The sequence below is a fragment of the Eublepharis macularius genome, chromosome 10, assembly GCF_028583425.1.
Source record: "Eublepharis macularius isolate TG4126 chromosome 10, MPM_Emac_v1.0, whole genome shotgun sequence".
NCBI classification, from domain to species: domain Eukaryota; kingdom Metazoa; phylum Chordata; class Lepidosauria; order Squamata; family Eublepharidae; genus Eublepharis; species Eublepharis macularius.
In genome coordinates, this window is record NC_072799.1 from 19,886,696 (window position 1) to 19,904,279 (window position 17,584).

General features: G+C 44.7%; 1 protein-coding gene across 2 annotated transcripts in view; it reads right to left on the reverse strand.

Annotated features, from left to right (window-relative positions):
• Positions 1 to 17,584, reverse strand: part of FAM13A (family with sequence similarity 13 member A) — a 172,271-nt gene that overhangs the window by 139,575 nt on the left and 15,112 nt on the right. For both annotated transcript variants that reach the window (XM_054990382.1, XM_054990380.1), the window contains exon 4: positions 2,669 to 2,828. In XM_054990382.1, coding sequence (XP_054846357.1) covers positions 2,669 to 2,828 — 160 coding nt within the window. The remainder of the gene's footprint in view (positions 1 to 2,668; positions 2,829 to 17,584) is intronic.

Below are 17,584 nucleotides of genomic sequence, written 5' to 3' on the forward strand. Positions count from 1 at the left end.
ACAAGCCACTACCCACTTAAAATGGAATGAAATCTGTATCCGGTTGGTCACCTGTAGTCTCCTACAGTGGCCCACAACACCCTCTCTGCAGCTGCTTGGAAATCTTGGCAAGCAGGTCACGGTTAGGCGGGGTGCATTAATGTGGTCACAAGCGGATGGCCTGTCTAGTGCAGGCAGCTACAGGTGCCACAGAATAAACTTTTAAGCGGCTACTACTGGACCTCAGTTGTAGGAAACCAGCCTCTATTAGGGCAAGCAAGGCTTAAACCCTTAAATCTGTTTGTAAAGCAAACGTACCACATGCACTGGACAGCAAGCTCCTGTTAACAAATGCCTTTCTTCCACTCCCTGTTCCTCACTGACAATGGACAGTTGCTCACATAAATAAGGCCAAAAGGCTGAACTAACATGCTAGTCCTCTAAACACAGGAGTGCACACATAGGCAGGGAACTGATATGAGCATGAGGGTGCTGCGTCCCATGCCTGAATGCTGGCTTCTGCATGCCGAGTTTGTGCATGTAGGAAATCTACGCTCGTAGGCTCCCCCCCCATGATCAGGAAGATGCTTTTTCAAATATTCATCATAACAAAGTTAATTCCTACATACTCTCTGTGCACATGGATTCAGTGCTCTTGAACCAGCAATTACATGAGGGGAGCAGCATGTTTATGCCCGTTCCCCCTCTACGCACATTGCTTTCAACACGCATTATGTCACGGAAGGAGGCCTTCTCGCAAGCACTTTCCAATTCATTTTCATTGACCTCATCTGATTTTTTTACAGGAGATGCATCCAACCTGTTTGAAGCCCTGAGCCACAGGGTAATCACCATGCTTGGGAATCCAGCCCTTACAACAAACAGGGCAGATGTGGAGAAAGGAGAGAGAGGGGAAACTATGGGCTGTAGAAGCCAGGGATAAGCCCAGTCTAATGAAGCCTTAATTTTTACAAGGTCTTGTTGGGGAAAGGGGAGGTAGAATGACTAGCGTGTGCTGCATTAGCACAAGCCAATTCTTCCTAAGAGAAGCAGGTTAGAATTCTATAGTAGAGGGAAAGAGCCAGTATGTTGTAATGGTTAAGGGTGTCAGAACAAGATCTGGGAGACTCCCCTCGAATCCCCAGTCTGCCATGGAAGTTTGCTAAGTGTCCTTGGGCCAGACTCTCTCTCTCAGCCTAACCACAACCACAGGGTGGTTACGAGGATAAAATGGAGGTGAGGAGAATAACGTAAACTGCTTTGGATCTCCACTAGGAAGAAAAGGGGGGGCAATAAAATAAGTAAATAAAAAAAGAAAGAGAGGTCTTCTGATTCTCAAACTACCGGGCTTCAGGAGTCTCACAAGTTCAATGCGGAGGTCAAGGACTGGTAGTGCACTCCCAAAGAAGGCTGAGGTGGCAAAGGCCGCAGCAGCCGCTGTAATCCTCTCAGCTCAGGTTTCTCCAGCTAACAGGAGCAGCGTTTGCTGCCAAAAGGTGGCATCAGGTTGCAGGAGGCAATGACAGCTGGCAGTAAAGGGAGAGAACAGACGGCCTGGAGAAGATGGGAAAGGAGTGGGGAGTGGGGGGGGGGGGGAGCTAACAAGGTCCACCATCTATAGCTCCAAAGGGGGAAGGGTTCAGATGATGATGATGATAGCTATTGGATGGCTTTGGAATATTTTCCTCCTGGCTTAAAGCTGTAGGGAGGGATCCAGCCAAATAAAACGGCATTCCGAAGCCCAGTTTCATAGGCAATAGGAAAAGGATGTTGGGGAAAGTCACGGTGAAGTCTCCCCTGGAAGGTGACTTTCCATTAACAAAGAGTTTCTCTGCCCGGCTGTAGTCTTCCATGGCGGAGTGGTGGGTGCGATACCTGACCCCCGCCCTTAGCCCTGCTTTCCTACTCAACATCGTGTGTCTTTCCCCCGAAGCTCCCCATGAAGGAAAAGCAGGCATGGGAAGAAGGGAGGAAAGTGGCCTACAGGGAAAGAGTGAAGACCTTCTTCCCCACCTGCCTCGTCCTCCAATTCCAGTCTCCTGGAGCCGCTTTTTGGTTCACACATGCAAAACTGTGTGTAACAGGCACTCCCCCCCCCCGCCTCTAGACAAAGAGAAAATAAATGATGAATAAATGCACCACTACAGTCGTAGCGCCAGCTTCAAATCACAAAGCGAAGGCAACACTGCAGTAGTCCTGCATCTCAAAAAGAGAGACTCCACCCCCAACCTTACATCCACTAATATCCAACCTGCAACTCCTGCCTTGGTATTGTGCACTGTCCATGTGGTGAGATGGTTAGAGGGGTCACACTGGAGACCAGGAGCCTGGGGTTCAAACCTCCAACTCAGCTGGGTGACCTTGGACCAGTCACCCTTTGCCTAGCCCACCTCACATGAACGTTGTGAGGACAAAGTGAGCAGAGAGAAGTATGTACGTTGCTCTGAACTCTTTGGCGGAAGGGTGGAATAAAAATGCATAGACAGGCAGGATTGGACCGAACAGATCCATTCTGCTAGAGGAAGAGTTTTCTCCAGTGGAAGGACCCTTCCTTGAGGGTCTTCTGCTGGAGGAAAGAACTTCCATCGGCAGAAGAGATCCACAGGATCCAACTCACAGGATGGGATTTCTTCCCGCACATCAAAGAAAAAGATTAAAAAACAAAAACAGCTCTCTCAGAAACACTCACTTTCACCAATATAATTTTTGTTAATTCCTCACATGGGTGCTTTTCTTTCTCGTCCCTTATGAGTTGCCACTCAAATAAAGCAGTATAGTCTTCCAGCATCTGGGCCATAATTTTGTTGCAGATTTCCTGCTCCTTCATACCTTCAAATCCAGAAGATACACTGCAAAAAAAAAAAAAGTTTGCCGAGTTAAAAATATAAATGGTACTTAATGGCTCGTAGCTGCCTAGGTAGCCGGTCAGAGCTTGGATCTATGCAGGTTGGTCACCTGGGAGAGCAGGTGTTATGTAGAGGAATGCAATGGCAAACCACCTGTGGTTCTCTTTTTGTGTTACACCTGTGGAGAGGGGGTGTCACCATAAGTCAGTTGTGACTTGACAGCACATTCCTCATCATCGTTTGTATTGGGACAACTGCAGGCCGGCCAGCCAAGTCATCAGGGAAAGGAAGCTGCCATGGACCAAGTCATAAGATAGGCCTGATCCAATCCTTCTCTCGCTCAATAAGAAAAATGCTGCAGCTGAGCCTCATTTACTCTGCGTATGGCTACTTTTTCTAGCAGGGCTGAACGATGAAAAGGAAGGTAGTACTCTGACAGCGCAATCCTAAGGAGTGCTTCACCATTCTAGGGCCACTGACTTCAATGCATTTAGAGGGGTGTAACTCTGTTTAAAATTGTACTGTGTTCTGTGAATCTAACAATTCTGTTGTGCAGCAGAGAAGGAGGCAAGGGAGGAATACACCTGAGGCCTGCTCCTAAATTCTGTGTAGGCAGAATCCCAGAGGTAAAATATTGCCAAAACAGGTTCTAAATTCAGCAGCTGAGAAAAACAAATCCTCTTTACCAGCACGCAGCTCCTTATTTCTCATTAATTCCACTCTCCCCACTCCACACCCCTTTACCACGAAGCACATATTGTGACTGGCATATGATCAGTGCAATCCTCCATTTAATCCAATGTCCAGTTGCTCGCAACAGCTACCCAAGGGCCAAAGCCTTCTCCCAGATTCTGGCACTGAGAGGTATACTGCCTCTCTTCATGGAGGTTTCCATTGGGCTGTCATGGAAAATGGTTGTTGACGGATCTCCCCTCCATGAAATTGTCTAACCTCCTTGTAAAGCCACCCAAGGACTAAACTAGAGATATTCGAAGTTCCCCGAATTCAATCCTCAAATCAGGTTCCCCATCCTGACTTACAGACAGATAAGACATCAGGGAATTAGTGCTCCCAAGTGCTCTGGGACCTAATTCAGCTCGAGAGCATAGCATGGGGGGAACAGGGGCTTCAGCCTTCCTTCCATGTCCTCTAAGCCTGCCCTCCTCCTGTACCAACTCAAGGCAGAACTCGTGTCTAGTCTGGCCTTCAGCCACTGATCATAACCTCAACACAGCCATTTGGATTCCATATTGCTGTCTTCATGGTTACAAAAAAACATTCTTCCATCTTAGGATAAATTTTGGTGAAAGAGCAGAATCAAGCTTTCCCAGATAAGAATAAGCAATCGTAACCTTTGCTTGTGTCAATCTCTTTTTAAAAAATGATTAACCTTTTTGCCTGTTTTGATTCTCGGCAGTGATTGTTGCTTTAAAAGCCACCTGGCATTCGTTCACGATATCCTAACCTTTTCCCCGACACAACCTTGCTGTTCACTCTGTATACTCAGTTCGGACACTATGCCAAACGACAGTTAAGGAAACGTAGCTAAGAATCTGAGCTTATCCCATTCAGGTAGGCTTGGTGCGCTGCCCATTCTGGCGAAACACAGCTTGTGATGGACTGGCAAGCTAGAATCGGAAAACATGGGGGTTTTCTGCACAGGTTTTTTCCATCTGTTTTGGCCTCACACGACTTCAATTTATTCCCTGAGTTCCACAAGTGTTTTTTTTGCTTTTAGATTTTGCTTTGGTTTTTTTGTTTTGTTTTCCCCCAGTTTTTTTTCCAGTTCTCTCAAAATCACTTTTACCCCAATATTTTTCTGGAAGCAGATTTTGAATAATATTTTTCCTTGTGCACAGGGCTTTTTTTCTGAGAAAAGAGGTGGTGGAACTCAAGACCGCACAATGACGTCACTTTGAGTCAGCTGGAACAAGGGGGGAGATTTTTAAAGTTTAAACTGCCCTCGGCGAAAATGGTCACATGTCTGGTGGCCCCGCCCCCTGATCTCCAGACAGAGGAGAGTGGCGTGGAGGGCAATCTCAACTCCCCTCTGTCTGGAGATCAGGAGGCGGGCCATCAACCATGTAACCATTTTCAAGAGGTGCCAGAACTCCGTTCCCCCACGTTCTCCCTGAAAAAAAGCCCTGCTTGTGCATAATGTTTCTTTTGGTTTGGTTTGGTTTGGTTTGGTTTGGTTTGGCTTGGCCCACACATTCCCACCTACCTCCAATCCACTTTTTGATTATTGGATATTCATTATCATCAAACCACTCCCCCCCCCCACCTTCTTGGTTTTGTTTTGATCTTTTTAAACCATCAATTTCATATCAATATAGCAATGTACCATTGTAACAATAGATGCAGCAGGGCCTCAGAATTTCTAGCTTTAAAAAAAAAGTAAGCCCTTTCCTTTGTGGAGATGTAAGAAAAAATGTATATCTCTGCAACAGAAGGGGGAGAGACTTACTTTAAAACTGGGAATTCGGAGAATCTGCTGTACCTTTTATTACAACGTTGGATCAATCTATCAATATGAAATTGATATTTTTAAAAATTGCAAAAGCCCTGGAGGCCCGGGGGGTGGGGAGGTGACCACTTCTGGCACCAGAAAAAGCAGCACAATTTGAAAAGCAGGTCGCTCCTGCTGCTCTGAGCTCCAACCCAACAGAGGTTGATTTGTCCCATTGGTGTCAGCCTCTGCGTCCTGGCTCTGTGTAGGCAGAATCCCAGAGGCAAAATATTGCCAAAACATGTTCTAAATTCAGCAGCTGGTAAAAAATAACCTCTGTGTCTAGGTCAGCCTGGGCAGGGCTCTTCAGTTTGGACGGGAGGGGGGGCGCTTATGTATGGGGTGGTGGAGTTGCTCCCTTTTTAGATTTCCTCTTGAAAAGACTTCCCCATGTTTTCATTTTCAATCTTTTTTTAAAAAATCCAGCTCTTATAGCAATATAAACATGCACAAAAAAGGGTGTGATGTGACCTCACCAATGGTGACACCGATGATGACAGCACCCTCACTTGAAAATCCTGATTATTTTAGGCATGTGCGGAATAAAATAAACTGACTCCACAACTGTATGAATGCGAAGGGAGGGCAGATGTGCAAAAGAACCATACCCAAATTTATTCCAATGCTTGGGGATCAACTGCTAAGAAAATCAGGAATAAATCAAGTGTGCAGAAAAGCCCGTGGTCTGGATTTGGACTTTGCAATGATGCTATTTGGTGTGATGCCTGAATCAGCAAGCCTCTTGTAACCTTTGCTTTGCCTACAGAGGCCACTGCATGTAAACACAGGACTGCAGACCAGGAGAAAAAAGAATTTGGTGAAAGGAGTTCTAATGCACAGTTTACTTGTATGTTTGTAGATCCAGAGGGGTTAGCTGTGTTAGTCTGTAGCTGCAAAATCGTAAAAAGTCCAGTAGCACCTTTAAGGCTAACCAACTTTATTGAGGCATAAGCTTATGCCTCAATAAAGCTGGTTAGCCTTAAAGGTGCTACTGGACTTTTTCCTTGTATGTTTGGAAGCTTGTATGTTCTAAATTATGGCTAGCACAAGCCATGGTTTGGCATGATGTCTGAACTGCCCCCAAGGCTGCTTTCTGACATCTTCCTTGACCACAATTTGCTGCCAGGCTTCCACACCTGTACCTTGCTCATTGATCTTCATCCCTCCTTCCTTGAACAGAGAACTGTGGTAAAGAGCTAACTCTGGTAACCAGTGAGCATGAATGCATGTGTGCAAGCAACCAAGAATGAGTTTCCCTCCCCCACATACTATTTAGGATTCTAAATCTGAATCTGGTTAGAACTCCAGTTAGTTTGGGGAATACTAACTCTGTGTGGCTACATCTGTATGTTACAGGTAACCACTGTTTGTATTTAACTGTGATTTTCTGCAAGACAAGGGTGGTGGTGGTGGTGGTGGTGGTGGTGATGAAGAATGCCACTACTGCCATGAGCTCAGTAAGCCACTCCTCCCAGCCCCAGCTCCCCATCTGTATTGTAGGGATAACAACAACACTGACTGTTCACCCCTCTGTGTGGGGCACTAATCTGTCTAGAAGGGCTGTATTATTAGAAGTGCTATTACTATTATCATCCGGAAACGTCCTTCAGTTGCAAAAGCCATTTGCCAGAAGGCAATGAGGACTGCTGTTTAAGAAACACAAGCTCAGACCATGCTTGGAGGCACAGAATTAGCTATCTGACTCTTTGGATCTCACTCAATTTAACTTCCTTAAAAAATTTTTTTTAAAAAAACCCTCCTTTGATAACAGGTTTTACATCACCTATACTTTCAGCTTAGGCTGTAAATCTCATCTCAAACAGATTTAATTTGCAGTTTGACAAGTTCCTTGGTTTTAACTACCTCCAGGCTTAGCTTCGTTTCAATGATGTAATTTGCCCTTCTCTTATGGTAAGGCTAAGGGCGGCCACAGGCAAATCTTATGACCTTTGGGTAATAACAGGCAATTTTTTTCTGCCTGAAGATTACACTGGGGTCTCCACCTACTTGTGAGGTCTCCAAACTGGACACTGGCTGTTCCTAGCAGTGCCCATGGAGGAAACAAAAGAACTAGCCTCCAACTCAGAGTTATCGAAAGTGTATGGAGACCCAGATGTGGCCCATTCTCCCACTCTGTCGCTCTTAACAGCACTTGAGCATCGGGTCCACTAGCCAATGATGTGTTCCAGGAGGCTGATGCCCACAGTAAGTTATTAAGCAACTTGATATAAAGTTTCTGCAGACTAGATGTGGCTCACATTTGCCCACCACTGTCCTACAGGGTATTTAAGTAGTAAACTACACCTGCCCCACACAGCCCTTCAAATGCTAGATGAAGCAGCAGAGTTTAATCATGGCAGCTGTGGCCGAAAAACGGGAGAAGTAGGGAGTGAATATATGAACGTATAAGGTCGCCTTATATTGAATCAGCAACACAATAAAGGACAGAGGTGGTCACCAATAATAATGCAGGAGTACCACATCCCACCTTACACTTACTGGAGCATCTCCATCATCAGTCTGTCGGATGAAAACAGACATGTTTGCTTTACATTACCTGGGACCAGAAGCTATTTAGGGGAGGAAGAACTTAGGAAACGCTTTCCTGGATCAGGTTAAAAAGTCCATTTATTTCAGCCTTCTGCTGATGAACAGATGACCCAGAAATTCAAAAGTAAAGCAGGAGGGACCAAAGACCTGCCTTTGTGGGTCCTGGCACCTACCGGGGCTGCTAAAGACTTGCGGTAGCCTTATGTCTCAAAGTAAACAGAGAAGAAACACCCAGGAGCCAGGCACAGTTTGTGCTAAAACAGTAGCGACTCCACGGCACATCACACACACAAAATAATTAACGGCCAACCAAGATGACTGCACTGCAACAAAAAACACTAAAAGATAATTTTGAAACGTCAACTGATCCAAAATGTAGCAGTTCAATTACAATTCCAAGTCCCTTCACACATACAATGCCTACGTTGAGATTGTTGCATGGGTTACCTATTTCTTTCAGTCCAATATGCTAGTTATTACTTTTAGCCCCTTCCAACCTGGCACCCACATGCCTGAAGGACCATCTTTCCTGGAGTGCATGCATGCAGCAGATCCGCTCATCCCACCTGCTCTTCTATCTGTCTCATCATGCACGCAGAAGTGAAAATGCCCAGGTTTGGGCTTCTTCTGTGGCTGCGCTCATATTATGGAACGGTATTCCTGAGGTTGTTAGGAATCCACTCACCTCAGTAGTTTTCAGGAAGCTTTGTGAATAATTCTGTAAGCAGAATTATGTAGGTGGGGAGGTAAACAGCAACACTTGCATTTTTGTGCCGCAGTGTAGGGCATGGCTTGATCATGTGACTTTACTGTGTTTTTGATGCTTTTAATTTCTATTGTTAGCCAGCTTGGGTCCTGCTTGGGTGGGATGGGCGAAAGTTGGGGTTAAAGCACTTTAAATAGGTCAAATTTAAATATTAAATTCTGTAACCAGTGTAAATTTTTGCACAATTTATTCTCTTTCCACTAGTTGTGTGTGGAGGGTGGAGTTAGGAGGTAAATAGGACACTAACCCCCCCCCCCCATTGACGACTGGAACAATGGGTCAATTTTTCCTTTAGTTTTTTATTGTTTTCATCTGGCATTGCCACCTTAACCTTCCAGCATTTTAAAATGAAAATAGTCTAGAGAGATGGAATTCTGCAGCCAGTACTACAACACATTTATTTTCATCAGTCCCACAGAAACTCAGCATTCACACAGATCTACAAATAGTTGTAACACAGAATAAGGATTTGGGAAACCGCAAACAGGTGCCTGGGGGCAGTTTTGGAATGGATGAGGGCTAACACAGTGAAACTTAATCCCAGCAAAACGGAGGGACTGTTGGTGAGGAAGAGGTCTGACCCAGGAAAGGGATTATCTCCTGTTCTGAATGGGACTGCATTCTCCTAAAGGATCGGGTTTGTGGTGTGGGGGTGCTCCTGAACCCAGGCCCCCTGTTGGATAAACAGGCAGCAGAGGTGAGTCAGCTCCAGCCCTTCCTGGGGGGCGGGGAGAGATCTTGCCACTGAGGTACATGAGGTATATACACATTTATATGCTCTGGTAATATCTAGATTAGATTACTGCCATGCACTGTATGTGAGGCAGCCATTGAAGGCTGTCTGGAAGCTTCAGTTGGTACAGAATGCTGTGGCCAAAATGCTGACTGAAGTGGATTGTAAGGACTATATCACTGCAGTCTTGTTCTATCCACACTGGCTCCCAGTTTGTTTCTGGGCCCAAATCAAGGAGCTGGTGTTGACTTTTAAAGCTCTACACATTTTGGGACCAGCATAAAGGGATAACAGTGGGAGGGATGGGGACATGTGGGGGGGGCTGCAACGTACAACCTGGAAGTAACAAAGGGTCGCTCTAGGAATTGCTGGACACTCTATGATAAAACCACACTTACGTTGCTTAAAAAAAAATTCTCCTGCCACTGTTCAAAGTTGTGGCAGGCAAAGAGGACTGCTGGCAGGAGGTATGGCAGCAGCCCCACCAGCATACCTTAAGGACCACCTCGCTGTCCATTCCTGTCATTTTCAGAGGTTCTGCTTCAAGTGCCACTGACTTCTAAGGTTAAATGGGTGGTAACCTGAGAAAGGTCCTTCTCAGTAATGGTGCCAAAACTTTGGAACTCCCTCCCTGGGGAGATTCTTCTGTCTCCCTCTACTGTTTTCTTCCAACAGCAGGTGAAGGCGTTTTTGTTTTGTTTGGCATACCCCCAATAACTGTTATTGTCCTCCTTCCTGAGTTTTCATGTTACATCTGTTTTATATTTTTATTGCATTATTGTATATATACTTTAGTTTAAATGTTTTTAATGTGGAAATGTTTTAATGTTTGATGTTCGTTGCCTCAGAGACCCTATCTGGGTAGAAAGGCACCACAGCAATGTTTTCAATAAATTAAACTAAATACTTATAACATTCAATTTAGATTCCGTCCTTCAGGACAACTTAAAGCCCACTCAGAGCAGCTTACAAAGTGTGTTATTATTATCCTCATGACAATCACCCTGTGAGGTGGGTGGGGCTGAGAGAGCTCTGAGAGAGCTATGACTGACCAGCTGGCTTTAAGGAGAGGAGTGAGGAATCAAACCTGGCTCTCCAGATTAGAGTCCTGCCTCTCTTAATCACTACACCAAACTGGCTTTTATTTTCCAGCATTCTTTTTACAAAGTTATGTCCCATTCCCACTGTGCAACACTGGAGTTCTGGTCAGAGCAATGAAATCCAAGCACACTGTAACTGCTCTTCAGACTGTTAACCATTTGGATGGCCTGCTTCCTTTCTGCCTGCAATCTCTTGCACAGTGGCGGTTTCCTTCAGATTACTAATGAAACATGCTTCACCCTGTATAAGACATAGGTTGGGCAAAGCACCATTTTGCAAGAGTAAGCATGCAGACCGCAAACAAGGAGGGCATACCAGAGCCCTGTTAGTTAGGAATCTCCTTAAGGTCTCCAGCTAGCCCACAGCAATCTGCTCAAATGTAGGAGGCATAAATATTGCTGACACTCTAAGTGCTAGCTTGTTGGCTTTTGCCTATTTGTGTTCTATTCACTGCCAAATTGCTTAAAACAAGAACTGCTGCTAATTACCCCAGGATGTAAAAGGTGGAAATTTCTGAGCTTGAAGGCTCACTCTTGCCTCTGTTTACGTACATTATCAAAGCAACATCTGGCCAGCTACCCCTGTAGTCATTAATGACCTGTGCTTTAATGGAATGAAAAGCCTGGTTTGCAATTACTATATTGATGTCAATATGACCTGGCTTAGGAATTTAAGTGACAGCAGTACATCATTACAGAAAATTGATTGTGCAACAGACTAACAATTGGAGGGACGGACTCAAGGCTGCCCAAGTATTATGCTTGTAAATTGAAAAAAGCAGTTCTCACAATACATTGCAATGGCATTAAATCGAAATCTCTGAAGGATTTTCATGTTGTGCAGCAGAATTCACTTCTTGGCAACGAGACATGTTTTTAAAGAAAAACTGAGGATCCCCATCAGCTTTGCAGTTCTGAGATTCTAATTCAATGATTAAGCTATGGTTTTCAGCAAGATACTATACAAAAATTTTGGAGAAACAGTTCTGCAGTCAAGGAGACATGATGGAATTGAAAAGAAGACTCCAAAAAGCGATTTCAAGGTGGCATTAAAAAAAGGATGTGCCTTGAATGCAACTCCCAGAAGGACTGAGAAAAAAACAGGCACATATTCAAATAAAAAAGCTCCTTAAGGTTGTCACCCCATCAGGACTCAGTGGCACTGTAGTTGCACAACCTAGTCACTCGAGAGATGTCAGGGGGAGAGTCAACCTGTGCGCCGTGACTACAGTTGCCTGTCTCCAGATGAGACGTGGAAATCTGCCAGAATTACAACTGAACTCAACTACAGAGACCAGTTCCACTGGAGAAAATGGCTGCTTTGGAGGGTGGACTCTATGGCATTATAGCCTGCTGAGGCCGCTCCCCCTTCCTAAACCACACTCTCCCCAGGCTCTGCTCCCAAATCCCCAGGAATTTCCTGATCCTAGCCATGACCCAGCTTTGGCCAAAGAAGGAAACTGCAGGGAGACCAGTCCACACCACCAGACTTCATTGCACTAATAGTCCAAATACACCCCCAAGCCCTCTAGTGGTTTTTGCATCAGATATGCTCATAGAGCAACTAGAAGTTCTGATCTTGTTGTATGCAGACAGGAATACACCTTCATGTTTCTCACCCCTGCTTTCCCCAGCCATGAACAGCGTAAGACCTTTGTATGGCATCCTATCCCAGAGCGCACAGAACTGTAGCAACAGGTCAGACTTTCCTTTGGTATCTTTCAGACTTCTGCATGAGATGGTGCATTGATGTCACGCTAAAGCAATATACAGGCAGTTACGCTATGCACAGCTTTCTTTCCTACACTGAAGTGGTTCTGCACTGAAGAAGCTAGGCAGCCAAGAAGGGCAGTGGGGTGTTTGGGGTTGGATTAAACTAAATTTTCCAATAGCAAAACAGATCTTTCCTGTTTCTTCCCTCCAACTGCAGTCTACAGATCTCCACAAAAATGCTGCTCCTGGGGGAGAAGACCCTGAGGAATGACATGAGAAGGGTCTGCAGCGGGATGGGAGAATCAGCAGAAATTGCCAGTTTAGTTTGAATCTAACCCTCGGAGTGCTGGAAAATCAGAGTGATTGCAACTGGGGACCAGGAAGGACGAGTAACAGGCTAGCTATTTATGGGTGATGCTTGAATACATGATTTACATGAATGGTTTAAGGGGCTCTCTTCCATAATGTGCAGGTTTAGTCATTCCTTTGTTAGCGTTCAAACTTCTGCATGCACTGGTGCACTGTGGTCCAGAAAAAGGACAACGATAGCAGCTTATGCTCAGAGTCAGAAACACTATTTTTTCCCATGACCTCTATGTACCATTACAGAAATTCTGGCGCATAGCCATATCACAAAATGGGGAAAAGAAACCAATGGATATGTAATCCCCCTGGGTCCATTTCCAGGGTTATTGGGTCATCTACACACACGGATGCCCGATTTCACCACGCGAATGGATACCATTATTGTCTACAGCACAGACTTAGGCTGGTTAGTTGTGCAGCTATGTTCATGTTTATATGTATTTTAAATTGTGTAGAAATTTTGGATGTTTTTATGGTTACTAATTTATAATAATCGTTTTATATATTTTAACTGTATGTGTCTGTAATCCGCCCTGAGCCTGCTGGAAATATGGGGAGGGCGGAATATAAATGGGAAATAAATAAATAAATAAAAATAAATAAATAGGAGTTAGAAAGAAATATAAAAATTGTGCCTACTACTAAACAAGAGTTTGACTCTATGAGGTGGATCCTTGTACTGGGCGGTGGGGGGATCACCACCACTGAAAGGAAAATGCTATGCAAGGACCCTTAAGGGAGTAAGAAAAAGGAATGCAAGTGGAATGGTTAGGAGCCTGCAGGATTTCAAAGGGAATATGGGTGTGTCTGGAGACACCTGCCCATTCTCAGGCAGAAAGCATATAATGAATATTTCTGAACACCCATGTAGACACCATTACTATCAAGCTGCCCAAATGGTAGAAATATTAATGGAAATGTGGCTATACAGATGCACATGAGCTGAGGAGAGTCAACTTCCAACTTCCCTTCCCTGAGTTTATCCCTACCATGCTTCCTCCAGTGCTTCACCCCTGTACCCTCCCCTCCCACCATCCATTACTTCCTTACGGAGCCCCTGCTACCCAACCCACATTCTCTCCTCAGTACTTTGTCCACCGCTCTTGTCGCTAAGAGATGGCAATGACAAAATCAGCTCTCATTGGTTCCTGAATGCCTCTCCAGTCAATAGCACAGTCTCCCGCTACAGAGGACAAGATCTACATCTGACATATTCCATATCTCATTACCAGTTCCTGAATCACTCAGGCAGGCTGACACGATCTGACCACAACAGACTAGCATTCCATTAAAAAAACTTTGCGGCATTTGACTCCTTGGAAGAAAAACACTATAATCCCAAGTAAATCAAGTCCTGTCACATCCATACCGCTTCCTGGTTCTACCATTCAGCCAGGGATGGGGGAATGAAAGGCTCAGGGTCACCGAGTAACCTTTTGGGGCAAACAGGGACTTAAACTCAAGTCTCCCCAAACTATTGAACATTGTACCGATCACAAAGCACAGGCTTATATCCTACCACTCTCCCAAGCGAAGTCTGAAGCCTTCCTCCAGCCTAAGGAGACTTCCATCAGAGGAAGAATAACTTCCTTCGGCTGGAGGAAGGCTTCAGCCTAGGATATGTCACTGCCTCACTTTTCTAGGATGCCTGCCTACTCCATTTCTGCGGAGCTCTGAGGATGTGTGTTGGGACTCATTGATGCTCAGAACACATCCTGTGTCCCCTATGTCTGTATACCAGAAAAGAAAGGTGATAGCAGTGGGCAAAGGGGCCTTTCTGGCCAGGTTTGCCACTATTACAGATATTATCATTGGGGAACCTATGATAAGCTTTCACTGGGAGATTTAATTACCAATCAGGATTGTTTTCAGTGAGTTAAATGTAGCTGAATGGGCTTTTGAAAACTACTCAATCCAGAATAAATAATAGCCTCTGAAAGTTAAATCTGAGCCATGTCTAAGATTTGGCAGTTTTTAAAGCAGCCACCTAATTTGTTTATTCACAGTTTTAAGCAACAGAATAAAATCTGGCCGTTAGCTGTGGTGAACTCAAGTTTGGGTTTGTTTTTGTTTTTCAAACCCCCAGTCATTATACTCTTCTGTATAACAACAAAACAGAAGTCTCCCTTGTAAAGACACAAATGCAGGAAAGTAACAATTAAGTCTATTTATTGTATTTAATCCAAACTGGGCACCATACAGAGAGAAAAGCAAGAGGTCGAGTTTCGTAGCTAAACACTCTGCAGCACGATCTCTAAGTATGGTAGTGAGATTTCAGGGCTCCTAAAATTCTTCTGCAGGATTAAGTGGAATGAAAATGTAATCCGCCCATGGGGGCAATTGATTGCTCATCATATCTCTGGCCTACATTCTTGCGGTTTAACTTGGGACAAAACGAAATTGGCAGGTGCAAGCAGCAGGAGGGAAAAAGAGACAGGAAGGGCATGCAAAACAGGCACACGGACTTTTTCTGGCAACAGTTACCTAGTCATCGATAGTAACAACAGGTGGATGACTAAACCAGGAAACGCAAGGATGATGGGCCCAGTCAGTTCACTGACACACACACACTCCCAATATTCTATGCACTTCTCAAGAACGTGCAAAACATCTGCAGCTGGCAACTATGGAATGACATCTTTGAAGTTCTCCCACTTAGTCTGTGGCATGAAAGGGTATGAGGCATGAAAAGGTATCCCCCTTTAATCTGACGTGATTCTTCACGATGCTAAACATGGCTGTTATAATGATACAATTCCTTTCCTTAAAATACATCCCAATGCCCTGCTGTTGTCATTATAACAGCAAGGCACTTCATAGGTTAGTTAGCGACACACACAATGACAGTCTTCATGCTTCGTTATTTTGGCTTCTAGCGAGACAAGAAAAACAAGAAGGGAGAGGATGTGGACACAACAAATAAAATAAAGCTCTTCCCAAACCACACCTCACACCCCAGTGATCCTGTGCACACTTTCAAAATATTACTTGAAGAAAAATTGTTCTATAGGACGTTGAAATCCAGGAAGCGACGTCACTGCGCAGGCCTCCGGCGCTCCACAGGGGGCCTAATCACACCACTGCGGAGTGCAGGAGTGCTGCTGCACTCCACAGCATCCTGAATCGGGTGGATTCGGGCCCAAATCAGGCTGCTGTGGAGCGCAGCACTGCTCCTGTGCTCCGCAGTGGCCAAATTGGCCCAAATCAGGCCTGAATTGGGCTGTTGCAGCACGTGGGAGCACACCATGCTACTGGGAGCGTGCCCCAGGAGGTGCATTCCACCCCCCCCCCGCCAGCAGGTAAGCAGGGGTGGGGGGTGGAGGCTGGGAGCAGGGGATCTCTCACCGGGGGTGGGGGACTAGCAACCCTAACAATTGAGCATACAAGATGCTTGCCTAGTAAAAGTCACCAGGAATAAGGTGTGGGGGAGGGGACCCAAGTACTAAAGTCCAAATATTAAACTGATGCATTGATAAGAATCTCACTCAAACCATCAAATAGGACACATGCTTCAATGTACAAATGTCTGGTGTTAATGTTCCAGAACATCATGATATCACCTGTCAGTGATGCATCTATCAATGCGTAAATATTTCTCCAAAGAGAGGCATTTTGTAGTACACCCTAGAGGGTTAAATGGCACGGGAGGGGTTATATAGCTCAGTGACAGAGCATCGGCTTTGCATGTGTAAGGTCTTAGGTTCAATCCCAGATGACATCTCCATTTAAAACGGACAGGCAGGGAGGTGATCAGAAAGACCTCTGCTTGAGAAGGTGGAGATACTTTGCCAATCACAGAAGACTATAATCACCCTGATAGACTAATGGTCTAACTCAGTATAAGACAGCTTCCTATGATCCATTTCACTTGATCTTATTTATTTCAAATATTTATATCCTGCTTTACCTCCTCAGATATTCAAGGCAGCTAACAAAACAGCAAAAACATCATAAATATCCAGCAATGCTAAAACCAATACAGAACTAATGCACACAGGTAAAATGCTGCCAAAGCAACGTACCCTTCACCAAACTCCCTCTGGAACAAAAGACTTTGACACACCTTCCTGAATGCATGAAGGAGGTCATGTTGGGGTTCAAGGGATTCATCCATCACAGTTTTCTTTCTTGCTTCTCTGTATCTTTACATTTATGTGAGCTGTCAGCTACTAAAAGACTTTCGCACATCTTCATCCCCTCTTTTCTAGTAAAAGTCACCACCTTGGCAATGTAAGCAACTTGCAACTTCCCATAAAGTAGCCAAAAAGGGATGCTAGAATTTGAACGTGGAACCTTGTGCATACCAAGTTCATGTGCTATCATCAATCTGTGGGGTTTTTACTTTAATGTCAAGAACCAAATCACAACAGAATGCAGCTGCATACCTCTTCCAAGATGCTGAATCAAGACACCCTCATTGCCCCTATCCACATATTCTTTTGTTTCATATTAGCTGACACGGGGAAATAGGAACACACACAAGGCTGCCAACACAACGATTTGCATACTGCACAAATAGAGTTTGTTTGTTTTTTATCACTGCCCACTGGTCAGCGCTCTCCAGATTCCACAATCCCATAAACAAGCAAGTCACAAGGGAGAGCAGAAAGGAACAAACAAAAACCAGTAGGAAAACAGCTCCCCAAAGAAAAGCATTCTTGATCTACAGAAGTTGGACCAGCTTGAAACTAAGAAAGCCACTTCAGTATCTCAAAAAGGGCAGGACGTTTAGGAAGTGATTTTTAAAAAGCCAGCAAGAAAGAAGTGGTTGCGCCACATCATTGTAATAAGAGCACATCAAATAATCTTAATACTGTATTTTCAACAACTGTCTACACCATTCTCAGCATAATTCTTCCCTGTACACTTCACAGGATTCCGCATCAAGTACCAGTGAAACAGGAAATGAGTGTATTAAATGGGAGGAAGCCCTGCTCCCCTTCCCAAGATGCCTCTTCTTCCCTGTTCTTGTATCTCAATAAGTTAACCTTCCCATTAGATAAAAGGGTCAAAACTTATCCA